Source organism: Suillus plorans (genome assembly GCF_016647745.1).
Source record: "Suillus plorans strain S12 chromosome Unknown HD556scaffold_67, whole genome shotgun sequence".
NCBI lineage: Eukaryota > Fungi > Basidiomycota > Agaricomycetes > Boletales > Suillaceae > Suillus > Suillus plorans.
This window is the reverse complement of record NW_024537451.1, coordinates 33,750-60,818: the sequence shown is the minus strand read 5'-3', so window position 1 is coordinate 60,818 and position 27,069 is coordinate 33,750. Positions and strand designations below refer to the sequence as shown.

Sequence of the window (27,069 nt, the reverse complement as noted above, 5' to 3'; positions counted from 1 at the left end):
CACGAAGAAAAAAAATTAGTCTAACTAATCGAGCTTTAAGGCTTCTACAGCTGCGGGTAAGGTCATGAGTGCATCAATCTGAGTGATTCGCGTTGTGGTAGAGCTTTCCCTGAACCCACGGCAGGGAGGCCATGTATAGTCATGCTCGTCCTGGAATTTCTTCCGTATATGGACGATGCTGGGAGGATCCGTGGGGATGACATGCAGCACAACAGGCTTTGCGCTGATGCGCTGAGGCATGTTTGAGTCCCTGCAAGCACCATAAGAGCTGAGCCAATGTCACAATAATGGATCAAAAAAAACCTTACCTGGACGCCGGTGTTGGCTCACAGACCATCGTAGTGTCTGGATCCTCAGCGACAGGCTGTGATTCACTACAAAGTCAGAATATGTTAGTACATTCAAGTTAATAAGAAGCGAAAAAATACCTCTTGGCTTGTTCATCAGCTTCGTCATCGCTATCTTTATCTTCGATCATCCTGAACTCTACAGCATCCTTCAACCGTAGTATAATTTTCTATAGTATCAATGTCAGTACTAAGAAATTCAAATATATTGAAGACACATACCAATGGGCCCGGGTGTTCCGGTGTAAAATCGAGGGTATAAGTCGGCCATCCAGACAGCATATTGTCGATCTCCAACACGACGACATTGTCGTGGAAAAATGACGTCCTATTGGCCAGGTCGAGGTGATCTTCAGTATTAGTGATGAGCATTATACAGACGTGTCAAACGATTGAAATTAATGGTGTTGGTATAAGAGATAAGCGCTAAGCAAAGATCGACGCGTTATTCACGCTTTGTTTATTTCTGGAAAATGCCGACTGACTTTGAAAGTCACGTGACTTTCGAAACGGGAAGTCCGAACTTGTTTTGTACCATTGACTTATGCACTCATATCCTCATTCACAATTTTCACTTATGCGCCTGGGAGGTGCTGGCTGTGCTGGAGGTCGGCGCGCCAGCACCTATGATCTGGCGTATATTCTTGTCTTAGGCGCCCTCATGAGGGAGGTGACGCCTTGAAGGTGCATATTCCTAACCCTACCCTAGTCACAATGCGCTCACTACATTTACAGTTCTCCTTTAGCGCGACCTCGAGTCTAAATTGTCCGCAGACAACCCGATTTCATACAAGTGCCTTTCTCCTTCCCCTATACCGCATCACACCCTTGCCCTCACATCTTGCAAACTTTCAAGATTCAAAAGTCAAATAACCGCTCCAACATTGATCATCAACCTCGTCAAGATTCTGATGCAGACATCGAGCAACGGGGACAATGGTGGGCCGAAAGTCAGTCAATTATGTCCCGAGTTGTCCGCCATTCTTCTTAACCTTTAATGATCATCAGGCATTATTCCCTTGAAGTAGTACAACACCCTATGCATGCCCGTATGTGCGGTTTTGGTGATGAAGTGCGCGAGCCGTTGCGCCTTTGTCTCATAACCTTATAACATTTATTATCAGGATCGCAGGCCACGGCATACCCAGCCACTCTCAAGCTCGTACGCTACAAGCAAGAAGACCCTCTGCTTGAATCATGCTTGCTATTGGACCTGCTTTTGATCCTTATTTGAATATGACTATGGACGGTAATGATGTGATCTTCTAGTTGTATCTTGCCTCCCTGCACCGATTTACATCTCTATTATTTCTACGACACGCACATTTGTAGTAGACACAGCTAAATCATCAAATCATTATTTTCAACTACAGCGCACCGTATCCTGCCTGAGCAAGGACATCATCATCTAGCTCCTCGTCTGAGTCTGGAATGACTCTATCTGGATCTTCCTCGTCATCCTCCTCCTCGTCATCTGTTTCCCTGTCATCCTCATCTTTGTCAAACTCAACAAGCTCCTCTTCTAGATCTCCCTCGGCACCCTCTATATCAAGATCTTCATCGTCACTTGCGGCAGTGTCCTGTTGATCAGGTGCGCCATCACGCTGCAGGAACTCATCCCATTCTCGGGTAATTTTATGACCGATCCCGCCACCACGGAAGCGCATGAACATGTCACGGTCTACAAATCTATTTAATCGAGGTGAGATATTGTCCTGAGAATAAAACACCTGACTTACATGTTGACATAGAAATATCGCCAGTCGTCATCAGCCTCTTCTTCACGTCGAACAAAGGAAGGTCCCAGATACTGGTTTGTGCGTTTGTATGCATAGGCGGGAATCAAATGCACTCCGCGAATCACCTGATCAGGATCGACAAAGCCAAAGCAGCCAGAATCAACATCTGGATTGCTGGTGTCATTGGTAATAAAACCGATGCGATGCAGGCGTTTGTTTGAGAAACCAGCTGGAAAGGTCACGTCCCGTCCAAACCAGCGCACGAAAAGAACATCCATACGCCTCGAGGTCGAAGGTGTGTTATCACCACCATAGTACCAAACATTGACGTGAAATATGCGGATTAGTCGAGCATACCAGTAAGGATGCTTTTCCTCATCATTCTCGTGTGAGAGGACCATTAAATCAGCTCGAGTTCGAGGGTTAATACAATCCTGTTCCCTTCTTAGATCGTAGGTCGTGTAATTGATCTGTAAAATACTATGCTCGTGAATCTTGTTGTTTGCCAGGATAATGAGGTCTCGGTCTGAATTGGAAAAGTCGTGTTCATCGCCTGAATATTCAATACCTCGGAGACGAGCAAGGAGATGATCTTTGAGCCGGGGGATGAAGTTCTGAAGGGAGCATTGTCAATACATATACAAGCATGTATGCAAAAAATAGACCATTTTAGCAGGATCATCGTCTTCAAGATCACTCAACCAGCCAGTAAGGTCGTGTGATGCCCTGGGATATTTCGAGATGTGATAGTGATCGGAGGGGGATGTTCGTTGTCGTTGTCGTCTTGACTGCCCCAAGCGTACAGCAATGACCCTACCCACTTGAGTGTTGATCTTTGCAATTAGACGAGTTCGTGCCTCTTGAACCACCATATTCTTCAGCAGCGTCTTCTTGTTCTTTGGTGTCCTAGGATACCAGCGTTTAGCACGTCGGTGCTGCAGCTCACCCTAGGAGAACACCACTAAGCACTAATTCAAAAGTTAATTGTAGCACTCACCGGTTGTGTTGAATAGTTATCTGTTGTTCCCATGTGTCGGATCGTATTGGGATAGTCTCCGAGCGCATGGTACTTGTATGTCTGAAGGTTAAGGTTCTTGACCTTTGGGCCAGATGACTTTCCCTTCCCCTTTTGCTTCGAAAGTAGACCTTGCTTGGCACTCAGAGCAGCTTCGCGTCGTCCTCGTGTTGCGTACTCCTGGGGAAGTTCAGTAGTATGGTAGTGCATACATGTACTATTCTGAAAATTCCGGACTGTCTTTCCAAGAATAACTGTAGCATGGTCGAAGAGCGAAAGTGTATCATCAGTGTGCAAGCGGAGCTTGGCAAAAGCATGCCACACTGCTAAATCAAAAAGTAGGTCCAAGACCATTGAATTGTGAAGTCCTGGTAGGAGACCCTCGAAAACCGGAAGAGCACACTACATAATATCATAAGCACGACGCACAAACAATTCTATCGAATTACCTGGAGAAGATCTTCAAAATCTCGAGCTGCTAGTCGCTTCATAGCTGAAGCATTTGTATGGAATCGTCGAATAGTGCCACGGCCGAAAGTGGGGATCATTCGGTAGCTTCAATCACATGTTAGATTAGCAAAAGGCTATGAATGTAATTACTCACCGTTCGTTTAGATCCTGAATCACTGTACCACCTTGAGCATGGAGAATGCGCAATAAGTGAATAAAGATGGCCTTCCAAACGCCAAGTTCAAACTCGTGCAGTAGATCAATCACAAACATCATGAACACATTGAAGTCGAATGGTGCGAGCTGAACTGAAAATGCATTCTATGTTGGTTCATTGAGTATCAATGTGAGAATGCACGGAAAAGACAAACACTCACACGAACAGGAACATAAGATTCAGCATTGAGAAGCGCTTTGACACGAGCACCATCAACAGATGCACCTGTTTGAAAAATAAGTTTGCGAGCATCTTCTACACGACGTCGGCGCCGTTCATTATCCACCCGTTGCCTAGTCTCTCGGCATTTCATATCAAGCTTGGTGCCCATATCAGGGACATTAGCTTTCTTGACGAGGCAGCGTGGGCATAGACAGTTGCCTAAAAACTTGATGGTTGCAAGAAGAACCCTAGTAGTACAATAAGCTACTAAGCACAACAATTAAAGAAAAACTTAGACGCACTTCTCAGGATAATCTGCAGAATACGAAAAAAATCGAGGAAAAACGCGCCGTGTGATTCCATCACTACAATGAATGACTACACCATGCTCGTAGGCGTGCATAAAGTCACCATCAAGCAACAGCTTCCAGATCGCTTGGACGAGTTCACGCTTAAGGAATGTGTGGACCTGGTCTGTTGTGGCTTCGTCAAATATGTCAACATATATTTCTTGAAGATTGTTGGGGAGCTGTAATATATATAACTCAACTGCCATATAAACAGTAATGAAGATAAAACATACCGAGGGAATGTAGGCGAGGTGGTGACACGCAAAAGATGTTGGTTTTCCTCGGGTGTACTTAGATTGGTTGCCAAAGTACAGGTAGAATGGCCATAGCGAGGCGTCTCCGAAACTGGCAAGATGGGTCGCATCAGACCACATCATGAGAGGGGCCAGCACACGTTCGAGGTCGTCATCTGGCTCACGAGGAAAGGCATTGATCTCGGCATAGGCATCGAGCATGGCAGGTGAGGAGTACGCTTCGGAGAAAACTTGGACTGTTTTGGTGTCAGAGACCTTCCAGTACTCGGAATAGGGAGTCATGTGGAATGTCTTGGCAATGTCGTCCTCGAACGTTGAGCGGATGATTGACATTATCGAGCGGTGATAAATGCCTGGCACCTCAAGTTCTGGTGCATCCTTCTCAGATGGCCATGTCTGTCGTTCTTTCGGAAGGCGTATTCTGACTGTTGACTGACGCCAGCCAAATTCTTCTCGCAGTGGATTTGTCTTATCTTGTAGATATTTGTCCATCAGTTTGGACTCACGAGCGCAGTTGAAGCCAAGCAGGTCTTGCAATTTGAAGGCTGGGTGCTGATGGAAGTGAGATAGTCGGTTAACTTCAGCATCGGACTTGTCATTAGTTCCAGTGTAGCGCCAGGTCATCATCAACCCACACGTCGGATTGGTAAACGGATCGAAAATATGATCTATATCCACATCGGGTGGTGCAAATCCTGTAGATGCATGCACATCGGATGACTCTGCTCGTTCTCCATCTAGTGTTGGTGCATCTGTTCGATTAACTAGAGATGAGTCGTTCGGAGGAATGAATGTGGGGTGCGTAGGGTAGATTCGATATAAGCCCATGGAATCTGGCTCGGTCTCGAATGGTTTGGCCAATGGCTGCTCATCGAGAGAAGGCTCAGATGGAGGTCGTGGAGGAGATGGGTGATACTCGGGTTGTTGCCGTGGCATGTGTGCCAGGGGTATATCTGAGCCAGGAAGATAGTCGATGAACCGTCGAGGCATGCGGATAGCACGCCCCGAACGTTTTGAAGTAATGGGTGGAGGTGGGGTGGGCGGAAGTGCCTGAGCTGACGGTCCTGCAACAGGTGCATCCTAAAAGAAATTACTACGATACATGCATATAATCAGTCATGAACTTACTACATCATGTGGCTGACCTGAAGGCCCTGCAGCCTGAGGATCATCAAACGGAATGTTCTGATCAAGGTCGACGTAGTCGAGTTCTTGCTCAACAACGGGGGTAGGTAAACGAGACTTCTTGGCATTGCGGAGCTTGTCTCTGGCTTGCGACTTTCGTTTGTTCTCCCGCTTTGCAAGAACTGACTCCAGGGTGAATGCGCGGTTCTGCTGGCATTGCGAGGCATGCTTGGAGAGCTGTTTCTGTGTTTTGTAAGATTTCCCACAACCAATGCAAGTAGGAATGTCCATGGCGAAAGCCTGCAACGAAAACTTGAGAATATGAAGGGCAGGGAATCAACTCACAGGTTTGGAGTGCTGAGGTTCCAAGTCGGAGCTGATATTCAGCAGCCATAAGGTCACCATGCGGAGAGGAAAGGTCGGTTCCTTATGTAGAGACAGAACTTCAGAATATGAATAACGGAGAATCACTCACCTTGTCATTCCGAGTTGAATATGGCCATTGGTCACGCAATAAGCACAATAGATCCCCAAGTTTGTGGTGGCACTCAAACCGGAGGGTCTATTGAGCTGACCGCATGAGGGTAATGCGAGATGAAAGGGCAAGGTCACTGCACTAAGTAACCGCGAGTCCCGGGCCATGAAGAAGTGTCACAGCATGTGACATGTTGGCCAACTGGCCGATTGAGATCAGGACATATCTGGGGAGCATGAATAATATCTGAACTTACCAGAGGCACGTCAGACTGACGGGAACCTTAGGAACACACAAGTGTGCTGCTGTACGTCTGAGGGAGTGGTGTTCAACGTGCGAGCTCATTGCCATCACACGTCATCACACCGTCGGCTCTCACAAGTGTGTGGCGCGGGAAAATGTCCGCATAAGGCAAGTTCAGACTTGGGGAATTTTGGTGATGAAACGGCATATGATATCGCGGCTAGGCTAACATGGTCCCATTCGTGAGGGGCTTACTCAGGTTTAACCAAGTTAGATCGATTCGCGACGCTGGACTGCCGTGTCATGTACTGCTGTCTCTTGATATGCAATAAAACCTGTCCGAGTCCCCTGTGCATGATGAAGCTGAGGGGCTCCGCTTGCCTTATCACCGTGAGATCTTGACGTAAAATGTCGTTATAGCTATAGTTCAGCTACTGTTGCCGGATCTGATTATATTCCAGCGTCAGTCAGAAGGCACAGGATAATGAAACAGACCCCAACTAGGTTGTGCAGTGTCCATTACAGATTGAACGGGCCATCTCCGAGTCCAAATCATGTGCGCAGGGGGCTTAGTTTGATTGATTTTACCAGTAACAAGCAATGTGCATGATCATAGATTTACATAAGATGCAGTGCACTGAGTGCTTGGTGGGCTTATCTCAGTAGAGAAATCTGATGATGATCGTGATTGGGGATCCAAAAACACAACGAGGCGGGGGATGTTGATGCATCGATGATGAACGGAACGATAACACTATAGTTTGCATAGTACCTCTCATAGTCACGAGTTGCAAAAATGAAAATTCATTTTTGTTTATTTTCACTTATTCGTGACCTTCACGATTTGCCAACAGAAAGGGCGGCGTGACAGACAAGGACGAAAAAGCTGGCAATTTACAAACACGCGGCACAAAAATACCTAAAACGCAAATCGACACAATAAAGCTTCGATCATCGGGAAGTTCTTGATCTGGAACAACGAGGACGGGAGGAACCAAGGAATCAACAACAGAATGAGTGGGGAAGTAGTCATGGCACACAGGAGGATGCTGAAAACAGAGCAAAAGATACGGGACTAATAAGGTGTTGTCAGTCACTTTGAAAGCAAATACAGGCTACAGTTTCACTTAGGTGTCCGACAACGTCCAAAGCTGGCTGTTGTCACCGTCATCTGGGACAGCGAGCGTGATCTACCAAATACGAATCGTGGGTTACTCTGTCTGGCACATAATGAGCTTGAAGGCATACCGGGGTTGAATTCTCGCCGTTCTCAAGCACGCAAACCAATTCCCCTTCCTGGGCTTGGATCCTGTGCGGAGATAAGTAACTCGTACGAGGATGGGTTACAGTTATCAGCCGTATTACTCACATGTATTGCCCCATGTCATTCTGTTTGACCAACGTCCACTTCGTGGCGATGTGGCTGCCGAAGAGCTCTCGGCCCTGTAAATTCAAAGAAATGTACGTCACAGCAGTACATTATGGTAGCAAACATGAGATTTCTTACAAGAGTCTCTTGCTCAGCCCTCATATATATTCCGTTTCCGTTGTTGGTCAATTTGACAGTGATGTTATTGCCTTCTGCATCCATCTCGAGGACTTGCACGAACCACTACGCTGATTGTGAGCTTGCGCACTCTGAGTCAAAGAATGAACACTGACACGCTGGTGCTGGTTTGTGCCATTGGCATCGTAGGCATAGCCGGTAATAGGAGTGCCATCAGTGCTGCCGCCTTGTTGCAAGTCAATGACCTGGTTGGGATACATGACATTAAAGATCTTGCGAGTGCCGCTCAGCATAGTAGTAAGATGCGCTATGAGCTGAAGTATATGAGTAGCTTGAGGGTTGGCAGATGTTTCGATCGATGAAACTTAGGAAGTTAGCATCGAAGGCAACAAGCTTTATATGCTGGGGGATATCGATGATAGTCATGAGTTCAAGCTCAGTCAAAATCCACAATAGCACATACACAAACTTCTTCTGAAAATGACCTGGCATGTGTAGTATCGATTAGGCTGGTTTTCACCCTTTCTTTCTCCATAGGTGCAAGTTACTTAACGTGGCGTTCTCCTTCTTCATATTCAAGTAAAGAAAACTACTTACGAGTCGGGGGAGCTAGTACGGACTCGGAGTGTAGAGTAGACGACCAAAAATAGGAGCACAAAGTACTTCATCTCTCTATTTTGACTTGTTTGCCGCTACACTCCATTACTTCTTTCGGTCTCTTACTACTACTACCGCACATCATATTCCTCCGGACTTGGCACAAGTTGCCTATCAAGCGTTCTCGCAGATGCTCACCGGTGCACCCATCGCGTGTCAGCATCTCTCGATGAAGAAGCGGCTTTATTAGCAATCTACTTTGGTAGATCAGACTGACCAGTACTCTTGGAAGTTGCAATGCAGTGCTTGATGATCATATTGACGTTCAACATTTAGTAATCTTGTTAACCCCACTGCAATTCGAAGGGAGTACTATCTATGGCCCCATCTTGATGGGTTCATAGTTCATGCTCATAAGAGATAAGAAGGTTCATGAGGTGTGCACGAAATCCCTTTTTTACTTCTCGAACGAATGCAGACGGACTCTTACTATTCAGCTGACGATATCGCAACGGCGAAGGGTCAGCAATTCTTAGCAGTAGGTCATTTTCTTGCTGATGTGAGGAGGGTAATGCAACAACAGACATTATCACGATATGCTGCCAGTACTACATATTCGGTGCGTACTACTGTCTGAACTCTTCTTGGATTGCTGTTCTAACTTGACAGTTCAGTGTCGATGGCTACACTCTGGGTAGGGTTTCCCAAACTATTCCCATCCGCTGCTAGACTTCCTTATCCAGATCTATGATTATGCTTGTTCATTTCACGAAGAGGTAATGCACTAGTTCGTGCACGTTTCGAATTCTATACTGATCATAATATGCTTGAACTCAAAGTTGACGTTCCTGTTTCGATCGCGCTGGACCAAGGTTAAAGGCCTTTATGTTATTGCACGATATGTCCCCTTTCTCATCCTCATCACGCACCAGTATTGTACGTTCAACTCTAGTATACATCTCACCGATTATGAGTTGACATACTGCGTTTCAGTGTATCTCACCCCGAATGAACATACCAATGTATGTGAACGTGCAGTGAACTTGCCTCAGCGATGAATGCTTACTGTCTTTTACAGAAATGCGGGATGGTGAAGAGCATCTACTTCGGTACGTGCGCAGTACACGCTGCATGCACATTCTTACCGAACGCTTCTCTGTCCTCTCACAGGTTTAAGTGTCATATCAATCGCTTGTTCTGAATGTATGTCTCCTTTCCCTGAGATATACACGTGCTCCTTATCCGATTCATCCAGTCTTGTATTTGCTCAGAACATATGTGCTCTGGAACAAGAATGGAATCGTACTCACAGCCATGTTGTCCGTCTTTTTTGTGAGTCCCTTCAGTCTCACCGCACTCCAGGCTGGTTGTAGATGCAGTGCAGGTTGTGACAGTTGCAGCGATCGCTGTTGACGTTGTCACTGTTGACGTCTCACATGGTTTGCGCCTACCTCTTACCACTATTTGCGCATATTCACTGCACTTTCGCAGTTGCGATCAACATGATGCAGGGCACCCAAGGCTGCTACCGGACCTTATCTGGTGTCCAAATTTCCATAACGTTTGTTCTCTTGTTTGGGTTTCAACTAGGTTTGTCACCGGAAACCGGAAGCATGCGCGCTGATTGATGTTCTCCTTAGGACTCGCCCTCCTCACATTCATACGTGCCGTACAGAGGTGGCGGGCGGTGAATTGCCCTCTGTACGACGTCCTGGTGAAGCATAACATATTTTACTATACATGCGGTCTGCGTAAGTTAGGACACATATGTTTTCGTGCTCACCGAATGATGGTTCTTGTTCTGATAGTCCTCTCAGCCATTAACGTCCTAACGCAGACGTTGTTGTCAAAAGTGTGTGAAGCCCAATTACCCTTCAACATGATTGAGTTAATGATTTTCTGCACACCCAGACTGCATACCCCCTTGTCTGCGAAGAGTATGTACCTGCTCGAGAATTCCTAATGACAACACCAACCACGCCTACAGTTTCCAATTCTACTTCCTCGCGATCTTGGCCACGCGCATGCACCTCTTTCTCTGGCAGGCCGACCAGCAGACGCATGGCTCTGACACTCTCGTACATATTCCTATGTCCGACGTGTCACCTGCAGACTCTGCAGTTACTACAGTGTGATGTCTCATCGCATGGTTTATTCGGCGTCGTTCGTGGAGTGAGGCTTGGACTGAACGAGATGGTCGTGGGGTGGTTTTGTCAGGTCGAGATGCGCTTAAGTTATAGGACTGCATTTTTTGTCGTACACAGGCGGGAGGTACATTTGGATGGACTGGTCTATTTATCATCCATGGGTACTGCGAGCAGATAACAATCAGAATTTAGGATTCAAACGTGGAGCCAGAAGCACGGCATGATGGCAATGTTCAGTAGTGAAAATGACTTTAGCACATCAAGATCCTAAAACCTCACCGGGACCCTTTTTTTCCGAACCGAAAGCGTCTTCGTGCACTGGTCATATATTCCAACGTGACGAAATCCTTTTGAGTCCCTGGTGCCGCGGTGTGAAATTCAGAATGTGGTAAGCAGCACTGTAATACTGTGTGCGAGTTTTATTGGTCTAATGATAGCTCCAGAAGGTTCAGAACACGTGTATTTTTTTTATCGCAAGTTGTTTTCACTTGCTTTTTGAGGAAAACTCAAGGTTTGCAAGCAGGTGGTGTGGCGGTGCCGTGTTTGAGCCGCGCTGATCGTTACCACGGAATCTTGGCGCAAATCTTTCGTTTGCACAATCCTTCCAGCACGAAGATGCCAAATTGCCAATGTTGCTGGTACAGCTAGTTTTTCGGCAGAATTGGAGCGGGGCTAGCGTGATGCCAATGCCAATATATGGGACATTTGCATACGGGATCACAACATCGCCGAGTCTTGCCCAATCCTGTCAATCAACCCCATGGCCAGTTATGTAAGTACAAGTTTGACTCTCAGCTGGTCTCCCTCCTAGCTTTCGTCATATTGATGCAGGACACCACACGATTAGCCCTAACCTAGCCATGGGCGCTGGTGTCATTGTACGTAGAACCTTTTTATCCACGTGTTAAAACCCTTCAGACTTTGTCGGGAACGAGTTACTTCCAGCCCGATTCCACGAGCGCTTGGTATGTACCCGTGATGAGATAAATACTCATCCATTCCATTCTTTCTTGGTCATTTCTTCTGCACATCATGAATTGTCTCTTGTTGGCTACGTTTTTGGCCGTTCTCGTGCTGCCCAGTTTAGTTCGTTGCACGACACAGCAGGCCTTTCAACATCTTCCATCTGTGCCAATCGTGAAGTTAGATGATGCGTTATTCACCGGCACGTTCATTGGCGATGCGGCGCAATTCTTAGGCATTCCCTTCGCTAAACCCCCGTCAGTATGACCATCACGATCAAATATTTATTGACTCAATGTCTGTGGCAGTATCGGGAGCCTTCGCTTCCAGGTCCCTCAACCAGTGCCTTCTTATGAGGGTTCACATACTGCAGTAGCCCATGGTCCCGCCTGCCCCCAACAGAAGTTACCAATACGAAGAGGGATAGGCCGAGTCATCACTGAATCAAGCGAAGATTGTGAGTGTTTAAAGTCCAGCTTCATGCCATTTATGTGAACTATTTGCTCTCAGGTCTTACGCTCAATGTATTCACGCCTACCGTCATACTCCCTGGATCAAAATTGCCGGTAGTCGTGGTCAGTCTTGGTAGCATCTTGTTTCAATGTGGCTGAGACGCAACTGCAGTATATATTCGGTGGTGGTTTTGAAACCGGGAGTAGTCAATCGTGAGTTATCAAACATATTTGTGCATCAAGATGATGAATTACAATCCATGCATACAGAGAGTTCGGTAATATCACAGTCCACAAGTCATTGAAAATGCACGAACCAGTTATCTACGTTAGCATGAACTATCGGTGATGGTTGTTCTGTTATCTCACATACTTGTTCTGACAGCGATGTGTCGCAGGTTGAGCGGTAGGTTACCTCATAGATATTGAACTTTACTTACATCAGTGTAGCTTGGGGATTCCTAGCGAGCAAAGAAGTCAAGCAGGCTGGGACCGGAAACTTAGGCCTCCGAGATCGTGAGGTCCGATTTCCTTTGACTTTATTTGAACTAATAATTCCACCAGAGCGACTTGCACTTCACTGGGTCCAAAAATACATTAGCTCGTTTGGTGGAGATCCAGCAAAGGTGACTATGTGAGCGTCCTTTTAATGGTGTATGTATGACTTTGATGAACCTCGACACCACAAAGATGGGGCGAAAGTGCCGGAGCGATATCTGTTGCTCTCCAGATGCTCGCTTATGATGGTAACAATGACGGTCTCTTCCGCGCGGCATTTATGCAGTCAGGGTCCCCGACACCTATGGGTGATATCACCAATGGTCAACGGTATTATGACTTTCTTGTTGATACAACAGGTTGCAATGAGGCAATCGATACATTGGAATGCTTGCGAGCAGTACCTCAGGAAATTCTGCAAGCCGCTGTGGATAAAACACCGTCTATGTTTTCTTACCAGGTTCTTAACTAGGTTTCAGCATCAATATTTTGACATTGACAAACATCATTATGGCAGTCACTTGATTTGGTTTGGATGCCAAGGGCAGATGGAATATTTTTGACGGACAACTTCCAGCGCCTCGTCCAACAGGGGAAAATTGCAAATGTACCTTTTATCACAGGTATGGGCGTTTTGTCGCTTTGAGTGGCATGTGGCTAATTTGGGATATAGGTGACTGCGATGATGAGGGGACAGCTTTCGCATTCAGTACTACTAACATCACGTACTGAAACCTACTTTTTCCTGGTCGAGGGCCCTGATTTACCTCACTTATTTTAGGACAAGTGAGGAATTTCATGAATATTTGAAAGCGTATTGGGCACGCAATGCAACAGACGAGGAGATCGATAGAATCCTGCTCATGTATCCTCAAGATCCAACAGCAGGATCTCCGTTTGGAACTGGAACTCGTGACCAGCTGACCCCGCAGTTCAAGCGCATAGCTGCTTTTCAGGGAGATGCCGTCTTCCAAGCTCCGAGGCGGTTCCTTATATATGAGCGGTCGGGGAAACAAAAGATATGGACCTATCGTGCGTGGAAGTTCTTTACCCGTTCAAACAAGCATAGCCACCCCTTTAAACAGTCAGCAAGGGTCTCAAGGTAGTTCCGTTTCTAGGCGCGGTACGTGGATATTCAGTCAAGACGTGATGGAGGTGTTACTCAATTTGTCCTAGTATCACAGCTCCGACTTCGTTTACGAGAAGTGGGGTATGCAAGGGAGCTTGTTGCATCTCTTGATCCATTTTGCAGCACACCTCGACCCTAATTGGATTCCTAATAGTGTTTTCTGGCCGGAATACACTGTTGAATCGAAGGATATGTTGATGTTGGGGGAATGGCCTTGGTCTGCACCCACTATTATTCAGGACACGTACAGAAAGGAGTCGATGGAGTACTTGATAAATTTTACTCTGACTTACCCTCTGTAGTACTCGTATGTTTGACAGTGCCTCACGTGTACAGTATCATATGTGTAGTCCTATGTGACTAGCACTATCATCAAGGTGCAGGTTGCACATTTCTCATGGCGACTTGTATGATGTGTGTGGGGTCGAAGCTATTGAAGACACCTGAGTCTTTCATGCTGTCCTGCACGAGAAGATTCTGCTATATGCTTGCTGCATGGAGGAGCAAAGTCAACCATGCGGCAGCATGATAATTTGTGTCGGTGCGCTGATACTGATGTAATAGACACAGGAAGTTGAACCGATTAGGCGAATTGCAACACTCTGAACTCACCATGCTTATCCCGAACGGTATCGTTTTGATAAACGGCGATCGAGGATTGCGTCGCCAACCAATTTCCAGTCACCGGTACCACCAGGGTGAAAAGTCGCAGGGCCAGTTGTCGCTCGTGAAACTTCAAGTTCGTCACCCGCTTCGATATGCGGAAGTCATGGGACTAGGGAGGATTCAAAACACAGCATTGAAATTGGGAGAAAGATGAGCCTACCGGTCGAGTACACGCAAGGAGCTTCAGCTTCAAGCTCAAGTTGCAACGTAGACATATCGAAGGGTTGAAGACCTCGGGTTCGAATGAAGAAAATGTGGAAGCGAGGATCTCGTAAGTTGGCAAATAGGTCTTAGCCGAGCGCCTGTACATCATTTTGTCACAGCACTTGATCTGTGCATCAAACACGAGGATAACTTTGTATACACGCTGAGTACACCCTCAGATCAAATTTTGATTTGATTTGACACTTCCGAGTCTTAACAGCTCCCACCGTCTCAGCGTCAACCACTCACATTGGTGCTTGGAGTGTGCTTTCCGTGTAAGTTGGTTTCAATTCGTGAGTGCTCTTCTGTTAAACAAAGTTTGGCCACTCACTTCATCGCAAAGATCATCAGAAAACTTTGAAAGACGCCACCTTCCGCATACTTAGCTGTCCTGCATCGAAGAGAGTCGAGGACAGGCCTCCCCTGGGCCAGCAAGCTTTTCCCTCAGTGCAAGATCGCCCGTTCTAATTCGAAATCACGGCAGGCGCTCTCACATACATTGTCCACGATCTGTTTGTAGTGGAGGCGCCGGACGCTGAAAATGACCTCCGCAATCAGTAAGAAGCAACAGACGCCGGCTGTCGCTCCCCGCCATAAGATGCGAGGCCATACCCACGGCATACGAGGTGTCGCGTATCTGCGTTGTGGGCAACGGATCATCACATGTTCTGGTGATGGCTCACTCCGACTATGGGACCTGCAGAGTGGCACACAAATAGGTCATGATTGGCGAGATGGTGAGGATGAGGACGATGAGATCGGAGTGACTGCCATAGCATTGTCTCCGAATGGTGATACTGTTGGGAGCGGATACCTTGATGGGAAAGTGAGATTATGGGATGTCGAAACGGGGAAGGTCACTGCTAAGTGGACAGGACATACTCAATTCGTGCTGGCAGTGTGCTGGAGTCCAGATGGTACGCGAGTGGCGAGTGGATATCATGATGGGACGGCAAGGATGTGGGCCCTTGAGACCGGCGACTCGGAAACTATCCTTGGCCCGATCAAGACTGGGCATCAGTGGGTGTGGGCTATAATATACTCACCGGACTCAACCAAAATTGCGACGTCGACAGGCGGATTCAACGAGAGTACAATCAAAATCTGGGAGGCCAAGACAGGCGAGCTGCTCGCCATACTCGACCACGACCCATTGGCAGTCCACAGCTTTGCCTGGACATCAGATGAAAAGAAACTTATCTCCGGGTCATTCGATGGTTCAATTAGGATCTTCGAAACCGCCACATGGCAGCAAATCGCAATCCTCCAAGGGCACAACAGTGTTGTCTACGCCATGTCCGTGTCTCAGAACAACTGCCTACTTGCAAGTGTATCATGTGATGAAACGGCGCGTCTGTGGAATCTCGACACCAACTTACCAGTTGGTCATCCCCTCCCACACAATAATCGTGTAGAATGTGCGGCCTTTTCCGCTAATGGGAAGCTGCTAGTCACTGGTTGCTGGGACCAAAGTGCGTATGTATGGGACACCTACGCAATTCTCGAAGAAGCGGGCCTTCAAGACCTTTTGTCTCATTCCGATGTGAGTGCAAACAATCATCCACCTTATCTTCCTGTTGATATTTGCTCTTAGGAATTGCAGGGTGGACACGAAAAAAAGGTTCATAGCGTCCCATCATTCTTTGGTAAAGACCGCGCTAATATCCTGCTCGCAGGTCGCGGTTGGGAAGTCGTTGATAGATGTATGTGACACGTTTTCAACTTTCCTCGTAGATATTAATGCAAGTCCCAAATCCAGTCCGATGCTCGGCGGCGTCCAGACCAGCTCAAAAATACTCTTCAAATACCACGAGATTGTTTTGATGACGTTCGAGATGGTGTTCATGTGCGCCTGTCAGCATTTCAATTGATTGGTTCTTATTCTCACCTCCGTTTTCTCAGTCGCCTGTGATACGTGACACCTATGCTCGTTTCCCTGGTCACCGCACTCTCACACTTTCGGAGAGTCCACATGCACTCCTTGATGGCATTTCGTCGCCATTCAATCGCTCTCAGCCAAACAAAATCGAAATCCAGCACCACCAACAGCCATCTACTACTCCTCGCTATGATTCTAATGTCAATGAGGTTGCTGTAGTCACAGCCAAACAGGTATGTACTTCTTAAGTCGTGTTTCCCAACACCGAAGTCGAATTATCTCTGAAGGCATTTTTTGCTGCTCCACAGCCGGAACTACATTGGGACAATACGAAACAAGCACAGCAGCCAGGCTCATCTCAAAATCAACCCCCGGCGTTACCATCACGCTCTCAGTCTGCCGCCACCTCCATACTTCCTCCTTCTGCTAGTACTTTCACGTTAGGTGCAACAGGTGCACGTTCAGAAACCGCTCTTATCATCAGAAAGCCCACATGGTGGACTCGTTTCTTGTTCTCTGTCTGCTGTGTATCTACTGAACTCATTGATGGTCATCAATGAAGACACAGTACATGGACGAGTAGTTTATGTTCATACCTCGTTCTTTCTATTGCTATGTTGTAATTTTTATCGCTGGCATGTCAATACCCATCCTCACTTTCTAATCTTGTATTTGGACGACTTCCTTACCCTGCGTTCATTCAAAGGGAGTATTTAACCATGTGTGTGCGCTTGATATTAGTCCCACCTCAAGACATGAATCGACTACTACGAATTTTTCGAGATTCACGCCGGGTACAGAGAATCAAGCGGCAATAACGGCAGGCATAGTTATATATCATCAACCAGACAGTCATCGTAGGCAGCAAGGTACTTTCATTCCTTAATTCACCCCCTTTGATTTATGTCACGGAATGTACATCACGAGTAGCGACTGCAGACACAATTTGGAAGCGCGTACAATAATCACCGAGTGGGCTTAACCAAGCACCTTGCCAATGAATGAAGCACTTGCCTCTTCCGTGAGGTTAAAGAGAAGTCTCGTCTTGTTTTGAGAGTATCTCAAAGCGTCCTTCCACTCTGCCGTTTTAAAAGGTCTGGCTTCCCCACAGCGAATTGAATCGAGACGTCGCTGAAACCAGAACTCGCACGAAGTATTCCAGTAGCCCGTCCACATGCTGCATTTATCGAATACATTGGGCCGTGGCCACCAGGACAGCGTTTTCCACTGCTTTCGTCTACCGCCTTCCACTAAAAGGTCGTCGAGAAGTCAGAATAAGTTTTGAGTTCTCACATGGAATTTTAAGGTTTACCTGCAACATAATATACACCGCAGATCAGGTCCACTTCATCATCGGTAAGAGTATCATCCCATGCTGTCCAGGTTACTCCATCGCTGGTGGACGAGGGAAATCGTTTAGCTTCTCCGAAAAGCCTTACATCTGAGGACGGCCCATTGACGAGGCCTAGACGTTCCTCAAAAGACGCTTTGCATAACCGCCACAGGATGCCTCCTCTGAGAAGCGCAGCACGTGCGTGGGGGTGCTTCAGGAAATCCTCGCGTCGTAATTCGTAGGTTTTGTAGGTGTATGCGTTGGGCTGAAATGAGAATGGTCGACTGAGATATTCGAATACAGTCTCAGGACGGGTCAGTTTGTGAGGAGGATTAGGGGATAGCGCTAGCGTGAAGAATGGGATCCCTAAACTGACGAATTTTCCGATAAGGTCTTCCAATGAAGATCCCCACTTGTTCCTAACAACTTGAACGACTGTCGTAGCGTGCGGGACGACGAGAGTCCATGACCGGATGTGACGTTTGTCTGAAGGGATGATGGAGTAGACAGGCGGAGTGAATTTGGCTTCATAGACAAATCTGAAGGTAGTATCCGCCGAGGCTTCCTTCAAAGAATCATTGGAGTCATGTAGGTCCCATAGTGCAGGGGGTAGGGGGGTGCCCTCCTTCACATGCAAGAAGATATGCCGAATGGATGCAACATTGTTTTCATCTTGTAATTGGGCATCTGTCTCTGCCATATACCTGCGCACCTCAGAGATGGCAGGTGTTTCATCATGCATACCCTCATAGCTCGGGAGAGGCTCCAAAATCCGCTGTGGACAAGGCTTTATGCCGTACCTTTCTCTCAAGATGGTCTCCAGATATTGTTGGGGTAACTTTTGGCCCCCGTCAATGTCATGGTCCTCCTCGGAACTGTCAGGTGTAGCAACGCTCTGTATTTCTGGAATCGCAGGGCCTGGATCTACAGTACGATCTGTTGCCAATTCTACGTGCCCTCGTGGAACGCTCTTAGATGGCACGGTCTGCACATCCTCCAAGAACTCATCGAAGGTGGAGTACGAGCAGGGTTGAACCGTGCGGGAGGATTCACTGCCCATCGAGTGCTGTGGTTGTGGAGTTAGGGTCATCTTTAGTTGAGGTCGAGTTGGAGTGAGTAATTATGGCTGTGTAATAAGTTAACTACAGAGTGCACAGCGATAATGATAGTGAGTTCGTACCTAGGCAATAAGTTTGGCCGACGGCAGATCGTTAGTGGTCAAATAATAAGGTTGGATTGTTCCTCTATGAATGGAATGAGATCGACTAGACTGCACGGTGAAACTTTTCAACTCGGTGTAAGCGACAGAATGCTTGGGAATGACTGGACTGCATCGACCAGAGATGGATTTATATACGTCGAACTACGGTCAAAGGGCACAGCGTGAAGTGTTAAGCGAGTGGCAAGCATTTAGAACATCAAAGGAAGGGAGTGACAGAAACAATGTACTTGTTGCTGTTTGTGTCAAAAAGTTGTCTGCTGAATGGAACACAAGGTGTTGTACAATGTATGGGACGCACCTAAGTCGACAACTTGTACAAATAGACGCATACTATGCCTTCCTCGACTCTCAAAATCAAGTATCCATTGGCATGACTTGCGGTCGGTGGCTTTCACTGGTGTTTAGAGTGCTGAGTTCGTCTGAACAATGCTAATCGTGAGTGACAACGTCCTGTGAGTCACGATCTCTAAAGTGAAAGAAAATAAGCACGTCGGCTCACGTGGATTAACCTGTTTAAGTGGTCCGGAAATCATACGTGGTCCACCATCTTCCTGAGTTTGGACCCCGACTATGCAACAGACAGAGGTGACGCCCTACTAGTACCAGACGATGTATGGCCGTACTGACCGGGTACGATGTGCTGTAAGTACACCTGCTTGTTGGAAGGCGCACCATTTCATATTCTTGGGGCAGCTCACTACAAGTATGAGACTTTGGGAGCAACGGACAGATAGGCGATGACTGGATGAATGAGAGGGACAAGACTGCCCAGTGATGACCATGACATTGGGCAACCATTCACTTTGCGAGCGGAAGTGATGATAGGACAGTAGGCTGTGGGCCGTGAGACGGGGAAGGTTATCATGGAATAGATAGAACACACTCGGCATGGGGGGTCACTGTGCTGGAATGCTGACGATGACTCATGAGCGAGTGTTGAGTATATCCTGATTCCTTGAACCGAGCAGTAAAAATGCAGATATCCAGGTCGGTGAATGCGTCCTTGCTCCAATCAAGACTGGCAAAGAACACGTCTGTGTTCGCAGCGATGTACTCGCCCGGCTCAAAAAAGAGTCTGCGACAGACGAATACAACGAGAACACAGCGAGATCTGGGATGCAAAGACAGGTAAAAACTGCTCTTCACAGTCAAACACGGCAACAAATCAGATGCCTCCACGTCGCATGGCTTAGATATTCGACACCGCTAGTACTTGGTACCAGTAGATGAGGGTCACAAGTCAGAATGCCTCCTTCCGGAATCCGAGCGCATCGGACGGTGGAACAGCGCGACTGCGGAATCTCGACAAGCGCATCAAATTTTGTCGACAATGATCGTGCTGCATGGAGATGTATTAATTACATAAGCTGCACAAACAACCCTTACTAATCGGCATTAGTCAGGCTCGGAGGCCTCAGCTCAACTCGAAGGCCTCATGATCAAAACGCTACTATGCGAATCGGCGTAGCCCGCATATATATACTAACATATGATCTCAGATTCTGAGTCCGAGTCTCACGTCCTTTCATCCATCTCCAGGATGAACACAGAGAAGAGTAAGAAGGGAGGTTTCTATCAACCTTCCACTAGTAAGGAGCTGCTTCCGCACCCTCCAGGTCTAGTTCAAGCCCGGAGGTATTCAACGGGGCACATCTTCCGCAAGTTCCTGGTTCTTGGAAGCTTTTCCCTTATCTTTTTCCTACTCTACAATACTCACTCTATCTCCTTCCTTGGTTTGAAGAAAGACAAGAAGTACTCTGAATCGTATGACAGTTACATAAAGCGTATCGAGGAGGGCTATCTGTGAGTACGAACTTCATGCTGCGCGCTGCGCATCCGGGTCTTAATTCATTGTGGTCTGTAGTGCCGTTCCATCCGCAGAGTCTGCGCTTGCAGCCTCGCGTGACTACGCCACACACCCACATTTAGCTGGCGCGGTGGAAGACTTCCAGGACGCAAAGGACATTCTTGCGCTCTTCCAGTCCGAGTTTGGTATCTCTACGCCTACTACCGAGCCCATATACCCGGCAGGCTCCCCTGAGTCCCGCGAGGCAACTCTTAGCACAACCTCTAAGCTTAGCAAACCGGCCGCATGGGTCGATATCTATTACCCAGTCATGAACACAGGGAATGCGGATGGCATGGTTGTGGAACTGCTCAGTGAGAGTGACCAGCCCATATGGAAAGCCGACCTGCTTGAGGATGGTGACCCTCGTGACGAGACTGCTGCCAAGTATAAGCATTCCGTTCCACCCTTCCACGGTTTCAGCGCTGCTGGAGAGGCTATCGGCCAACTGGTGTATGCGAACTATGGTACCCATGACGACTATGACAAGCTCATTGGTGCTGGAGTCGACCTCAAAGGCAAGATCATCCTAGCTCGCTACGGTGCTAATTTCCGTGGTCTTAAGGTGAGCCGTGTGGTATATAATGACACAACAGATTGCTAATCTCAGACGAAAAGGTACAAGGCGCGGCAGAGCATGGCGCAGTCGGTGTCCTAATTTACTCTGACCCTCGAGACGATGGGAGTGTCACCGTTGAGAACGGATATGAGCCATATCCCGCTGGTCCTGCTAGAAATCCCACATCAATTCAACGTGGCTCAGTTATGTACCTCTCTATCTACGCTGGCGATCCCACTACGCCAGGCTATCCTGCATATGAGAATGCAACTCGTGTTGAGCCAACTAACATTCCGAATATTCCAAGTTTGCCACTTTCCTGGGCCAACGCCAAACTTCTTTTTGAAGAGGAACTCGGCGGTGTCCCTGAGGGTACCAAGCTGAACGGGAGAGTTGGAAGCAGAAAAGTCAGGATGGTTAACGATGGTATGCGATTGCGATTACTAGTCGGATTGTCACTAAGCATAGTCGTGCAGTGGATGCCAAGGTCACGCCTATCTGGAATACCATGGTTGCAATTCCTGGTCACATTAAAGATGAAGTCGTCCTCCTTGGGTGTCACCGTGATGGTCAGTTGTTCAATCTGCCTGTGTAGTATGCACCTCATACTTCGACGTAGCTTGGGTTATGGGTGCTGCGGATCCCACATCTGGCACTGTCTCTCTTCACGAAGTTGTTCGCGGACTTGGGGCTCTTTACAAACGTGGATGGAAACCACTGCGTACCATTGTCATTGCCAGCTGGGATGCCGAGGAGGTCAGTGTGATCAGTTATCATCAGCAGCTCTCCTTATCCATAGATGTCACAGTACGGTCTCGTTGGAAGTACTGAGTGGGGCGAGGATTTTGCCGACTGGATCCAAGAGCATGTAGTCTCCTACGTCAATGTCGGTATGTTCTTCGTCCGTTTTGTGTATGTGCTCTCTGCTTAAAGTTGACGATAGACGTATCGGTTTCTGGTTCTCGCTGGTCTACTTCTGCTTCCCCTTCTCTCGCCCACCTTATCCAGCGTTCCGCCCGAGACGTCCCTCACCCTACTGATGCCCAAAAGACCCTGTGGGATGCTCATTTTGATATTGGTCCTTACGAAGGCCCTGTAGATGCCGAGTTTGCTCGCATGTGGGACAAAATGACCTCCGATGAACCACGAATTGGCCCACTGGGATCAGGAAGTGATTACACAGTCTTCCTGCAGAGACTCGGTGTTCGTCTCTTATCTTATACCCCTTCCGGGCACTCCACTCATTGTGCCATTGTAGGTTGCCAGCTCCGACCAGGGCTTCGGTAATACTCCGACAGACGCGCCTTACCACTACCACTCTATCTATGACTCGCAGATGTGGCAAGAGGTGTACGCAGATCCTGGTTTCTACAAGCATGTTTGTTGTCATACATTTATCCTCATGATCCCCGATCTTACCTGTGACTAGGTTGCTGTCGCGCAGAATCTGGGTCTGTTGACATTGCGTCTTACGGATTCCTTAATCCTCCCTTTAAACACCACCCAGTATGCACTTGAGCTTGACTCCTACGTAGACACGTGAGTGTTAGCAAATGAAGTCACATTATATATCTTGCTAATCCTTTCCAGTGTCATCAAGTCTACTTACCGTGAAGAGATTCTGCCAGACCTTTTCCCTCTTAGAAGGGCCATTGCAAAGCTGCAGGACGCAAGCTTCAAGCTTGACGAGGAGAAAGCTGCTGCCGAGAAGGCTTTCCATAAGGCTTTGAAGAAAATCAGCCGTGCTCGCAATCCCCGTGCTATTCGGCGGATTATTCAATGGATCAAGGAGCATCTCGGTATTAGTGCACCGGAGGTTCAGGACTTGAGGTTTGGCGCATTCAAATGGATGTCGTCTATGACAGAGTCGAGTTTCTCGGAAGCGCATATCTGCAAGTCGCGTGGCAAAGGCCCGCTATCTGATTTCATACGGGCAGCTAAGAGAGTCAGAGCCGCCAATCAGAAACTCATGGCGTTTGAACGTGGATTTATCTCTGAGGATGGCATTAAGGATAGGGAATGGTACAGACATCTGGGCGTTGCTCCCGGGAAACACCTTGGTAAGCCTCTGTGGCACTGCTGTGCAGTCTAGCTAACGATTCAAACAGGGTATGCACCAACTACACTGCCAGGCCTGACGGAAGCTATTGTTTATGACGAGGATCGCGAACTTGCCGAGCATGAGGCTGCTCGACTGACCGCACTCATTGAAAACCTCGCGGAGTTCCTTAAAGTTTAAAGCACAGAGTATTCTACCACTTGTAGGCTTCCAGGCCAACAAACAAGAAGTTCAGTATGAACCTGCTTTCTTAGACACTGTTCAGCGTCGGTCTAGAGAATTCGAGTGAATTGCCAGCGGCAACCGAAGGTGCATACACGTTTCTCAGCCTTGTCAATTCAGGATAATTTCAGACAATGGAGCAACACGCACAAATCGTACTCGCCAAGGCATTCGCCGCATTGTTTGAGGTTTTAATGACGGGCCTTCAGAAAAATGATCATAGAGCGTGAGCTGGCATCTGTTTATTCAATGATGCATGTACAAATTGGCTGCCCTACACTACCTGTGTATGAAGCCAACCTCGTTTTGGACTTGGAGAGCGCCATCGCTCACTCACCACCATGATCATATCTATCACAGCGATGACTAGCGTAGCTCTCGCATCTGACGGTCTGGTCATGACTTCACCCAGAGGCCTACCCTGCGGCAACCCCAGTAAGCACTTTTGGGATCTACTCCTTAGACTGTGCGTGTTTACAATTAGTATTTGCAGATACCGAGCAGTGCTCAAAGGGCATCGGACTCTAACGACGATGATGATTTCAGTTATGTGTGGACCTGATAGCACAATTACTGACTACCAGGCATGTTCGTGTGAAGATTGCTGTTGCGTGAATGGGCCCGGGAAGCGATTGCTAAACCCAAGTGAGCCTGTCGTTTCCCGCTGCCTTTGGAGTCCGAGTATTGATATGCTCGCTTAGCATGATGTGCGAAGGAGTGGTGCGATGTCACGGTAATATGGCGTTTGATGGTGTTTGCAAATCCGTTCAACTGTGATACACGAGACCATGCTACCTCAACACGGAATCGTCGTGGATACATGTGAACACAAGTCGTGGCCAAGACATACCAGGGTGCAGGTTTTTCTTGATACAGAAGTGCCTATGGTGCGAAGTTCCGTATCTCACCTTAAAGTCGTCTTCAAGTCCTCGTCCCTTCTCTATCTATTATTCCCCGTCGAACTTCTATTTGCCTAAAGTTCTTCTTGTGCAATCACAATTAGATTTGCAACCGGGCGCAACTCAACGCTTCCCGAAACCGTCCAACACATGTCATAGGTCTGATCAGTGCTTTTGAAATGCCGTTAATAATGGTTCCGAGTAGACAAGCAGACATCGTAGTTCGTAGGTACAATTAGTATGTGACATGGGATACATACGCAGTAGGCATTGCATACATAAAGTTGATTTTAAAAAAATTAAATTAAATTCCAGTTTCTGTCCTATGGAGAGTCGTACTCTATGAAGGACAATTCAATCTAGTCTAAGGGACCCCCAGTGTCCCAGCGCATCTCTAGATTCGCGAATGCCCTAGTGTGAGGCGCACCCCCACTAGTCCGCCGTTCCCGCCGGCCGTTTTAGACGATAAAGTTGATTAAACACCATGTGCCACCGTTGAAAATTGGCCTTCTCCAAACTGCAACTCAGATATATCCGTCAGTGTATGAATATGCGATTGTCCTTCACTCGCTCGTAGGTTGAAAAGAATCCGAGAGGCTAGAACACTGTGGATGACAATTTGCGGACTGGTGACGTGATACACAATCAGTTGGTGATGCAGTTGTTCAAGTTGATGTACTCACGAGTCTGTGATCGCAACCCATGTGACCTGTATTCAACAATAAGCGCATGGATAGCTGGCCAGGTATACTGCAACGCACCGGAGGAGCCATGGTCAAAATTATGTTAAACGATGATACGACTTGATAGCAGGATGTCAGCACACGGGCCAGTTTGGGCGAACAGAACCATCTTACTCATCAAGCAGATCATATATCTCGCCGAGTCGTTGAAGAACGTTCTTTGGAGTAGTCCGACGACATTGCCGTACTTGCTGAATCTGATGTACAACATCAAGCAAAAGAGGACTAATTATGCATGAGTCCAAGAATATTCTTGAAAGACGAGACGCCTGACCCAGTTCGTACAGTAACAGAACAGCGTACTCATAAACGTTATTTCTGCCGCCCACGAAAAGACAGTCGCCCGGATTCGCTGTCCACCTTGCATGAGTATGATTGTCACGAAAATCAAAGATTGTATCACAAACGTATATCAAGTGAGGTCGTGTTTTCGGAATTGAAGATCAAGGGAGTGTCCGATATGATATAAGAGACCGCAGAACACATCTGGCAGTGGTTCAGCACCAAGCCTTTTATGGTGAAAGGTGAACGAAAAACATACGATGGGAAAAACAATAAGGAATGCCAGTAGACGCTTACTCCTCCAGGAAGCGTAAATCCTCGTTATGAGCAAGCCTAGAGGTAAAATGTCAATATCGGGAGCTCATTTAGGACATGACATACCTTCTGCGGCTAGAATGCAGATGATATGCAACACTGCGTAAGGGTTGGATGAGAAAAGTAATGTAACGTAGACTGTGCACGCTAACCGGTGGACGCTTGTCCAAATCTAACACACTACACGAATGTTATAAATATTAGGGCATTGAAATAATCACTTACACTTTCACCAGGATAGTACTGTGTTCGAAGCGCGCCTATCCATCAGCCGTGAGGGTTGTCACAAAAAGCGAGTTAGAACATGTGTAGCTCACCTGTGAATGTCATCCCAATGGCGAAAAATGGCAAGTATCGTGATACGGTGAACACAAATCGCACGAAATTCCATCTGCGGTGCCAGACCCACTGTGACTTTGGGACAGTCATCAAATAATTCAATAATCAGCGCACTACACGCACCTCTGTCTCCAGGGTAATGAAATAATCAAAAATCTAAGTAAGGACATCAGCGTCACATATCTCCGAGTTCAAGTCAGCTAATGCGCTCACTAAAATAGCAAACATTCCAACTGGGTATTCAGTCAGCCACAATATCTGTAAAAACATCAGATATGATCCGTACCATTGAAGTACTGGGCGTAAGGGTTAATCAGAGTTATTAAGAGCTCGACTCGTTGCGCACCTTAGATGCCTGGATGCCAGCGTCGACAAACAAAGCAGTAGGCTGATCCATCATGCGTCAAGTTTGTGTAAAGCAAATAAACACTCTCGTTGTTCGTTACGCGCAAATTTACTATTTAAGCACACACAACTGACAGCTGTGTTACAATGTTTACACATTGGCAGTTTCATGCTAAGATACGCCAAGTGTTGCAACACGGATCAACGCCCATTTCGATAAGCAGAGGGATCAAGGGACGATTGTGATACGAGTGACAAGGCTGTGGAACTCACGGATCAACTAATCATCATTCATGACGATGCGCTACCAACACCGCCGTACTGCCTTCAGTAGCTTACCTGCAACTTGTGGGAAAGCAAGGTAGACCTAGTCTTCACCGTATTCTGTGGGAATGTAGTGGGAGTACATGCCCACTACTTCATATAAGAGGGTTTTTACCTGGCTTCCTGCAAACAAGTAACAATGCAGCATGACGGTGTGCTACC

General features: G+C 47.3%; 9 protein-coding genes across 9 annotated transcripts; 5 read left to right on the top strand and 4 right to left on the bottom strand.

Annotated features, from left to right (window-relative positions):
- Window positions 1-24: 24 nt before the first annotated feature.
- HD556DRAFT_1496842 (uncharacterized protein) lies at window positions 25-750 on the bottom strand (the record flags this gene model as incomplete). The annotated part of the gene is made up of 4 exons (XM_041308900.1): window positions 570-750; window positions 429-517; window positions 309-374; window positions 25-250 (listed from the first exon to the last, which is right to left on the bottom strand). Exons 1-4 carry the CDS (start codon window positions 717-719, stop codon window positions 25-27), a joined length of 531 nt encoding a protein of 176 aa, XP_041155737.1. The 5' UTR covers window positions 720-750.
- Window positions 751-1,197: 447 nt separating this feature from the next.
- Window positions 1,198-1,690, top strand: HD556DRAFT_1402766 (uncharacterized protein). Its single transcript, XM_041303864.1, has 3 exons — window positions 1,198-1,297; window positions 1,356-1,419; window positions 1,472-1,690. The coding sequence occupies exons 1-3, from the start codon at window positions 1,284-1,286 to the stop codon at window positions 1,568-1,570; spliced, it is 177 nt and encodes a 58-aa protein (XP_041155736.1). The 5' UTR covers window positions 1,198-1,283; the 3' UTR covers window positions 1,571-1,690.
- Window positions 1,691-7,223: 5,533 nt separating this feature from the next.
- HD556DRAFT_1402761 (uncharacterized protein) lies at window positions 7,224-8,537 on the bottom strand. The gene is made up of 8 exons (XM_041303863.1): window positions 8,482-8,537; window positions 8,348-8,413; window positions 8,040-8,286; window positions 7,885-7,989; window positions 7,747-7,820; window positions 7,626-7,686; window positions 7,505-7,567; window positions 7,224-7,452 (listed from the first exon to the last, which is right to left on the bottom strand). The coding sequence occupies exons 3-7, from the start codon at window positions 8,175-8,177 to the stop codon at window positions 7,505-7,507; spliced, it is 441 nt and encodes a 146-aa protein (XP_041155735.1). The 5' UTR covers window positions 8,178-8,286; window positions 8,348-8,413; window positions 8,482-8,537; the 3' UTR covers window positions 7,224-7,452.
- A 623-nt stretch (window positions 8,538-9,160) lies between these two features.
- Window positions 9,161-11,074, top strand: HD556DRAFT_1496827 (uncharacterized protein; the record flags this gene model as incomplete). Its single annotated transcript, XM_041308899.1, has 13 exons — window positions 9,161-9,175; window positions 9,225-9,257; window positions 9,321-9,417; window positions 9,475-9,503; window positions 9,560-9,590; window positions 9,652-9,684; window positions 9,737-9,800; window positions 9,844-9,920; window positions 9,973-10,071; window positions 10,122-10,232; window positions 10,290-10,333; window positions 10,393-10,418; window positions 10,469-11,074. 13 exons carry the CDS (start codon window positions 9,161-9,163, stop codon window positions 10,614-10,616), a joined length of 807 nt encoding a protein of 268 aa, XP_041155734.1. The 3' UTR covers window positions 10,617-11,074.
- A 101-nt stretch (window positions 11,075-11,175) lies between these two features.
- On the top strand, window positions 11,176-14,113 carry HD556DRAFT_1496821 (alpha beta-hydrolase). The gene is made up of 13 exons (XM_041308898.1): window positions 11,176-11,848; window positions 11,900-12,048; window positions 12,102-12,166; window positions 12,216-12,256; window positions 12,314-12,388; window positions 12,489-12,559; window positions 12,608-12,677; window positions 12,734-13,001; window positions 13,059-13,164; window positions 13,215-13,266; window positions 13,323-13,573; window positions 13,627-13,664; window positions 13,718-14,113. The coding sequence occupies exons 1-13, from the start codon at window positions 11,661-11,663 to the stop codon at window positions 13,970-13,972; spliced, it is 1,629 nt and encodes a 542-aa protein (XP_041155733.1). The 5' UTR covers window positions 11,176-11,660; the 3' UTR covers window positions 13,973-14,113.
- Window positions 14,114-15,111: 998 nt separating this feature from the next.
- HD556DRAFT_851851 (WD40-repeat-containing domain protein) lies at window positions 15,112-17,175 on the top strand. The gene is made up of 7 exons (XM_041311836.1): window positions 15,112-15,560; window positions 15,617-16,083; window positions 16,144-16,161; window positions 16,217-16,243; window positions 16,300-16,386; window positions 16,443-16,652; window positions 16,728-17,175. The coding sequence occupies exons 1-7, from the start codon at window positions 15,380-15,382 to the stop codon at window positions 16,977-16,979; spliced, it is 1,242 nt and encodes a 413-aa protein (XP_041155732.1). The 5' UTR covers window positions 15,112-15,379; the 3' UTR covers window positions 16,980-17,175.
- Window positions 17,176-17,397: 222 nt separating this feature from the next.
- Window positions 17,398-18,452, bottom strand: HD556DRAFT_1245040 (uncharacterized protein; the record flags this gene model as incomplete). Its single annotated transcript, XM_041298502.1, has 2 exons — window positions 17,398-17,663; window positions 17,732-18,452. 2 exons carry the CDS (start codon window positions 18,450-18,452, stop codon window positions 17,398-17,400), a joined length of 987 nt encoding a protein of 328 aa, XP_041155731.1.
- A 1,935-nt stretch (window positions 18,453-20,387) lies between these two features.
- HD556DRAFT_1529889 (Zn-dependent exopeptidase) lies at window positions 20,388-23,695 on the top strand. The gene is made up of 11 exons (XM_041309436.1): window positions 20,388-20,777; window positions 20,839-21,385; window positions 21,439-21,805; window positions 21,856-21,948; window positions 21,999-22,135; window positions 22,188-22,269; window positions 22,323-22,582; window positions 22,638-22,757; window positions 22,809-22,918; window positions 22,970-23,439; window positions 23,488-23,695. The coding sequence occupies exons 1-11, from the start codon at window positions 20,464-20,466 to the stop codon at window positions 23,616-23,618; spliced, it is 2,631 nt and encodes an 876-aa protein (XP_041155730.1). The 5' UTR covers window positions 20,388-20,463; the 3' UTR covers window positions 23,619-23,695.
- Window positions 23,696-24,946: 1,251 nt separating this feature from the next.
- On the bottom strand, window positions 24,947-27,069 carry HD556DRAFT_1402707 (uncharacterized protein). Its single transcript, XM_041303862.1, has 15 exons — window positions 26,585-27,069; window positions 26,525-26,534; window positions 26,452-26,471; window positions 26,362-26,394; window positions 26,217-26,313; window positions 26,125-26,159; window positions 26,052-26,079; window positions 25,966-25,998; window positions 25,844-25,917; window positions 25,710-25,788; window positions 25,577-25,654; window positions 25,417-25,527; window positions 25,321-25,361; window positions 25,243-25,268; window positions 24,947-25,185 (listed from the first exon to the last, which is right to left on the bottom strand). Exons 1-15 carry the CDS (start codon window positions 26,636-26,638, stop codon window positions 25,035-25,037), a joined length of 870 nt encoding a protein of 289 aa, XP_041155729.1. The 5' UTR covers window positions 26,639-27,069; the 3' UTR covers window positions 24,947-25,034.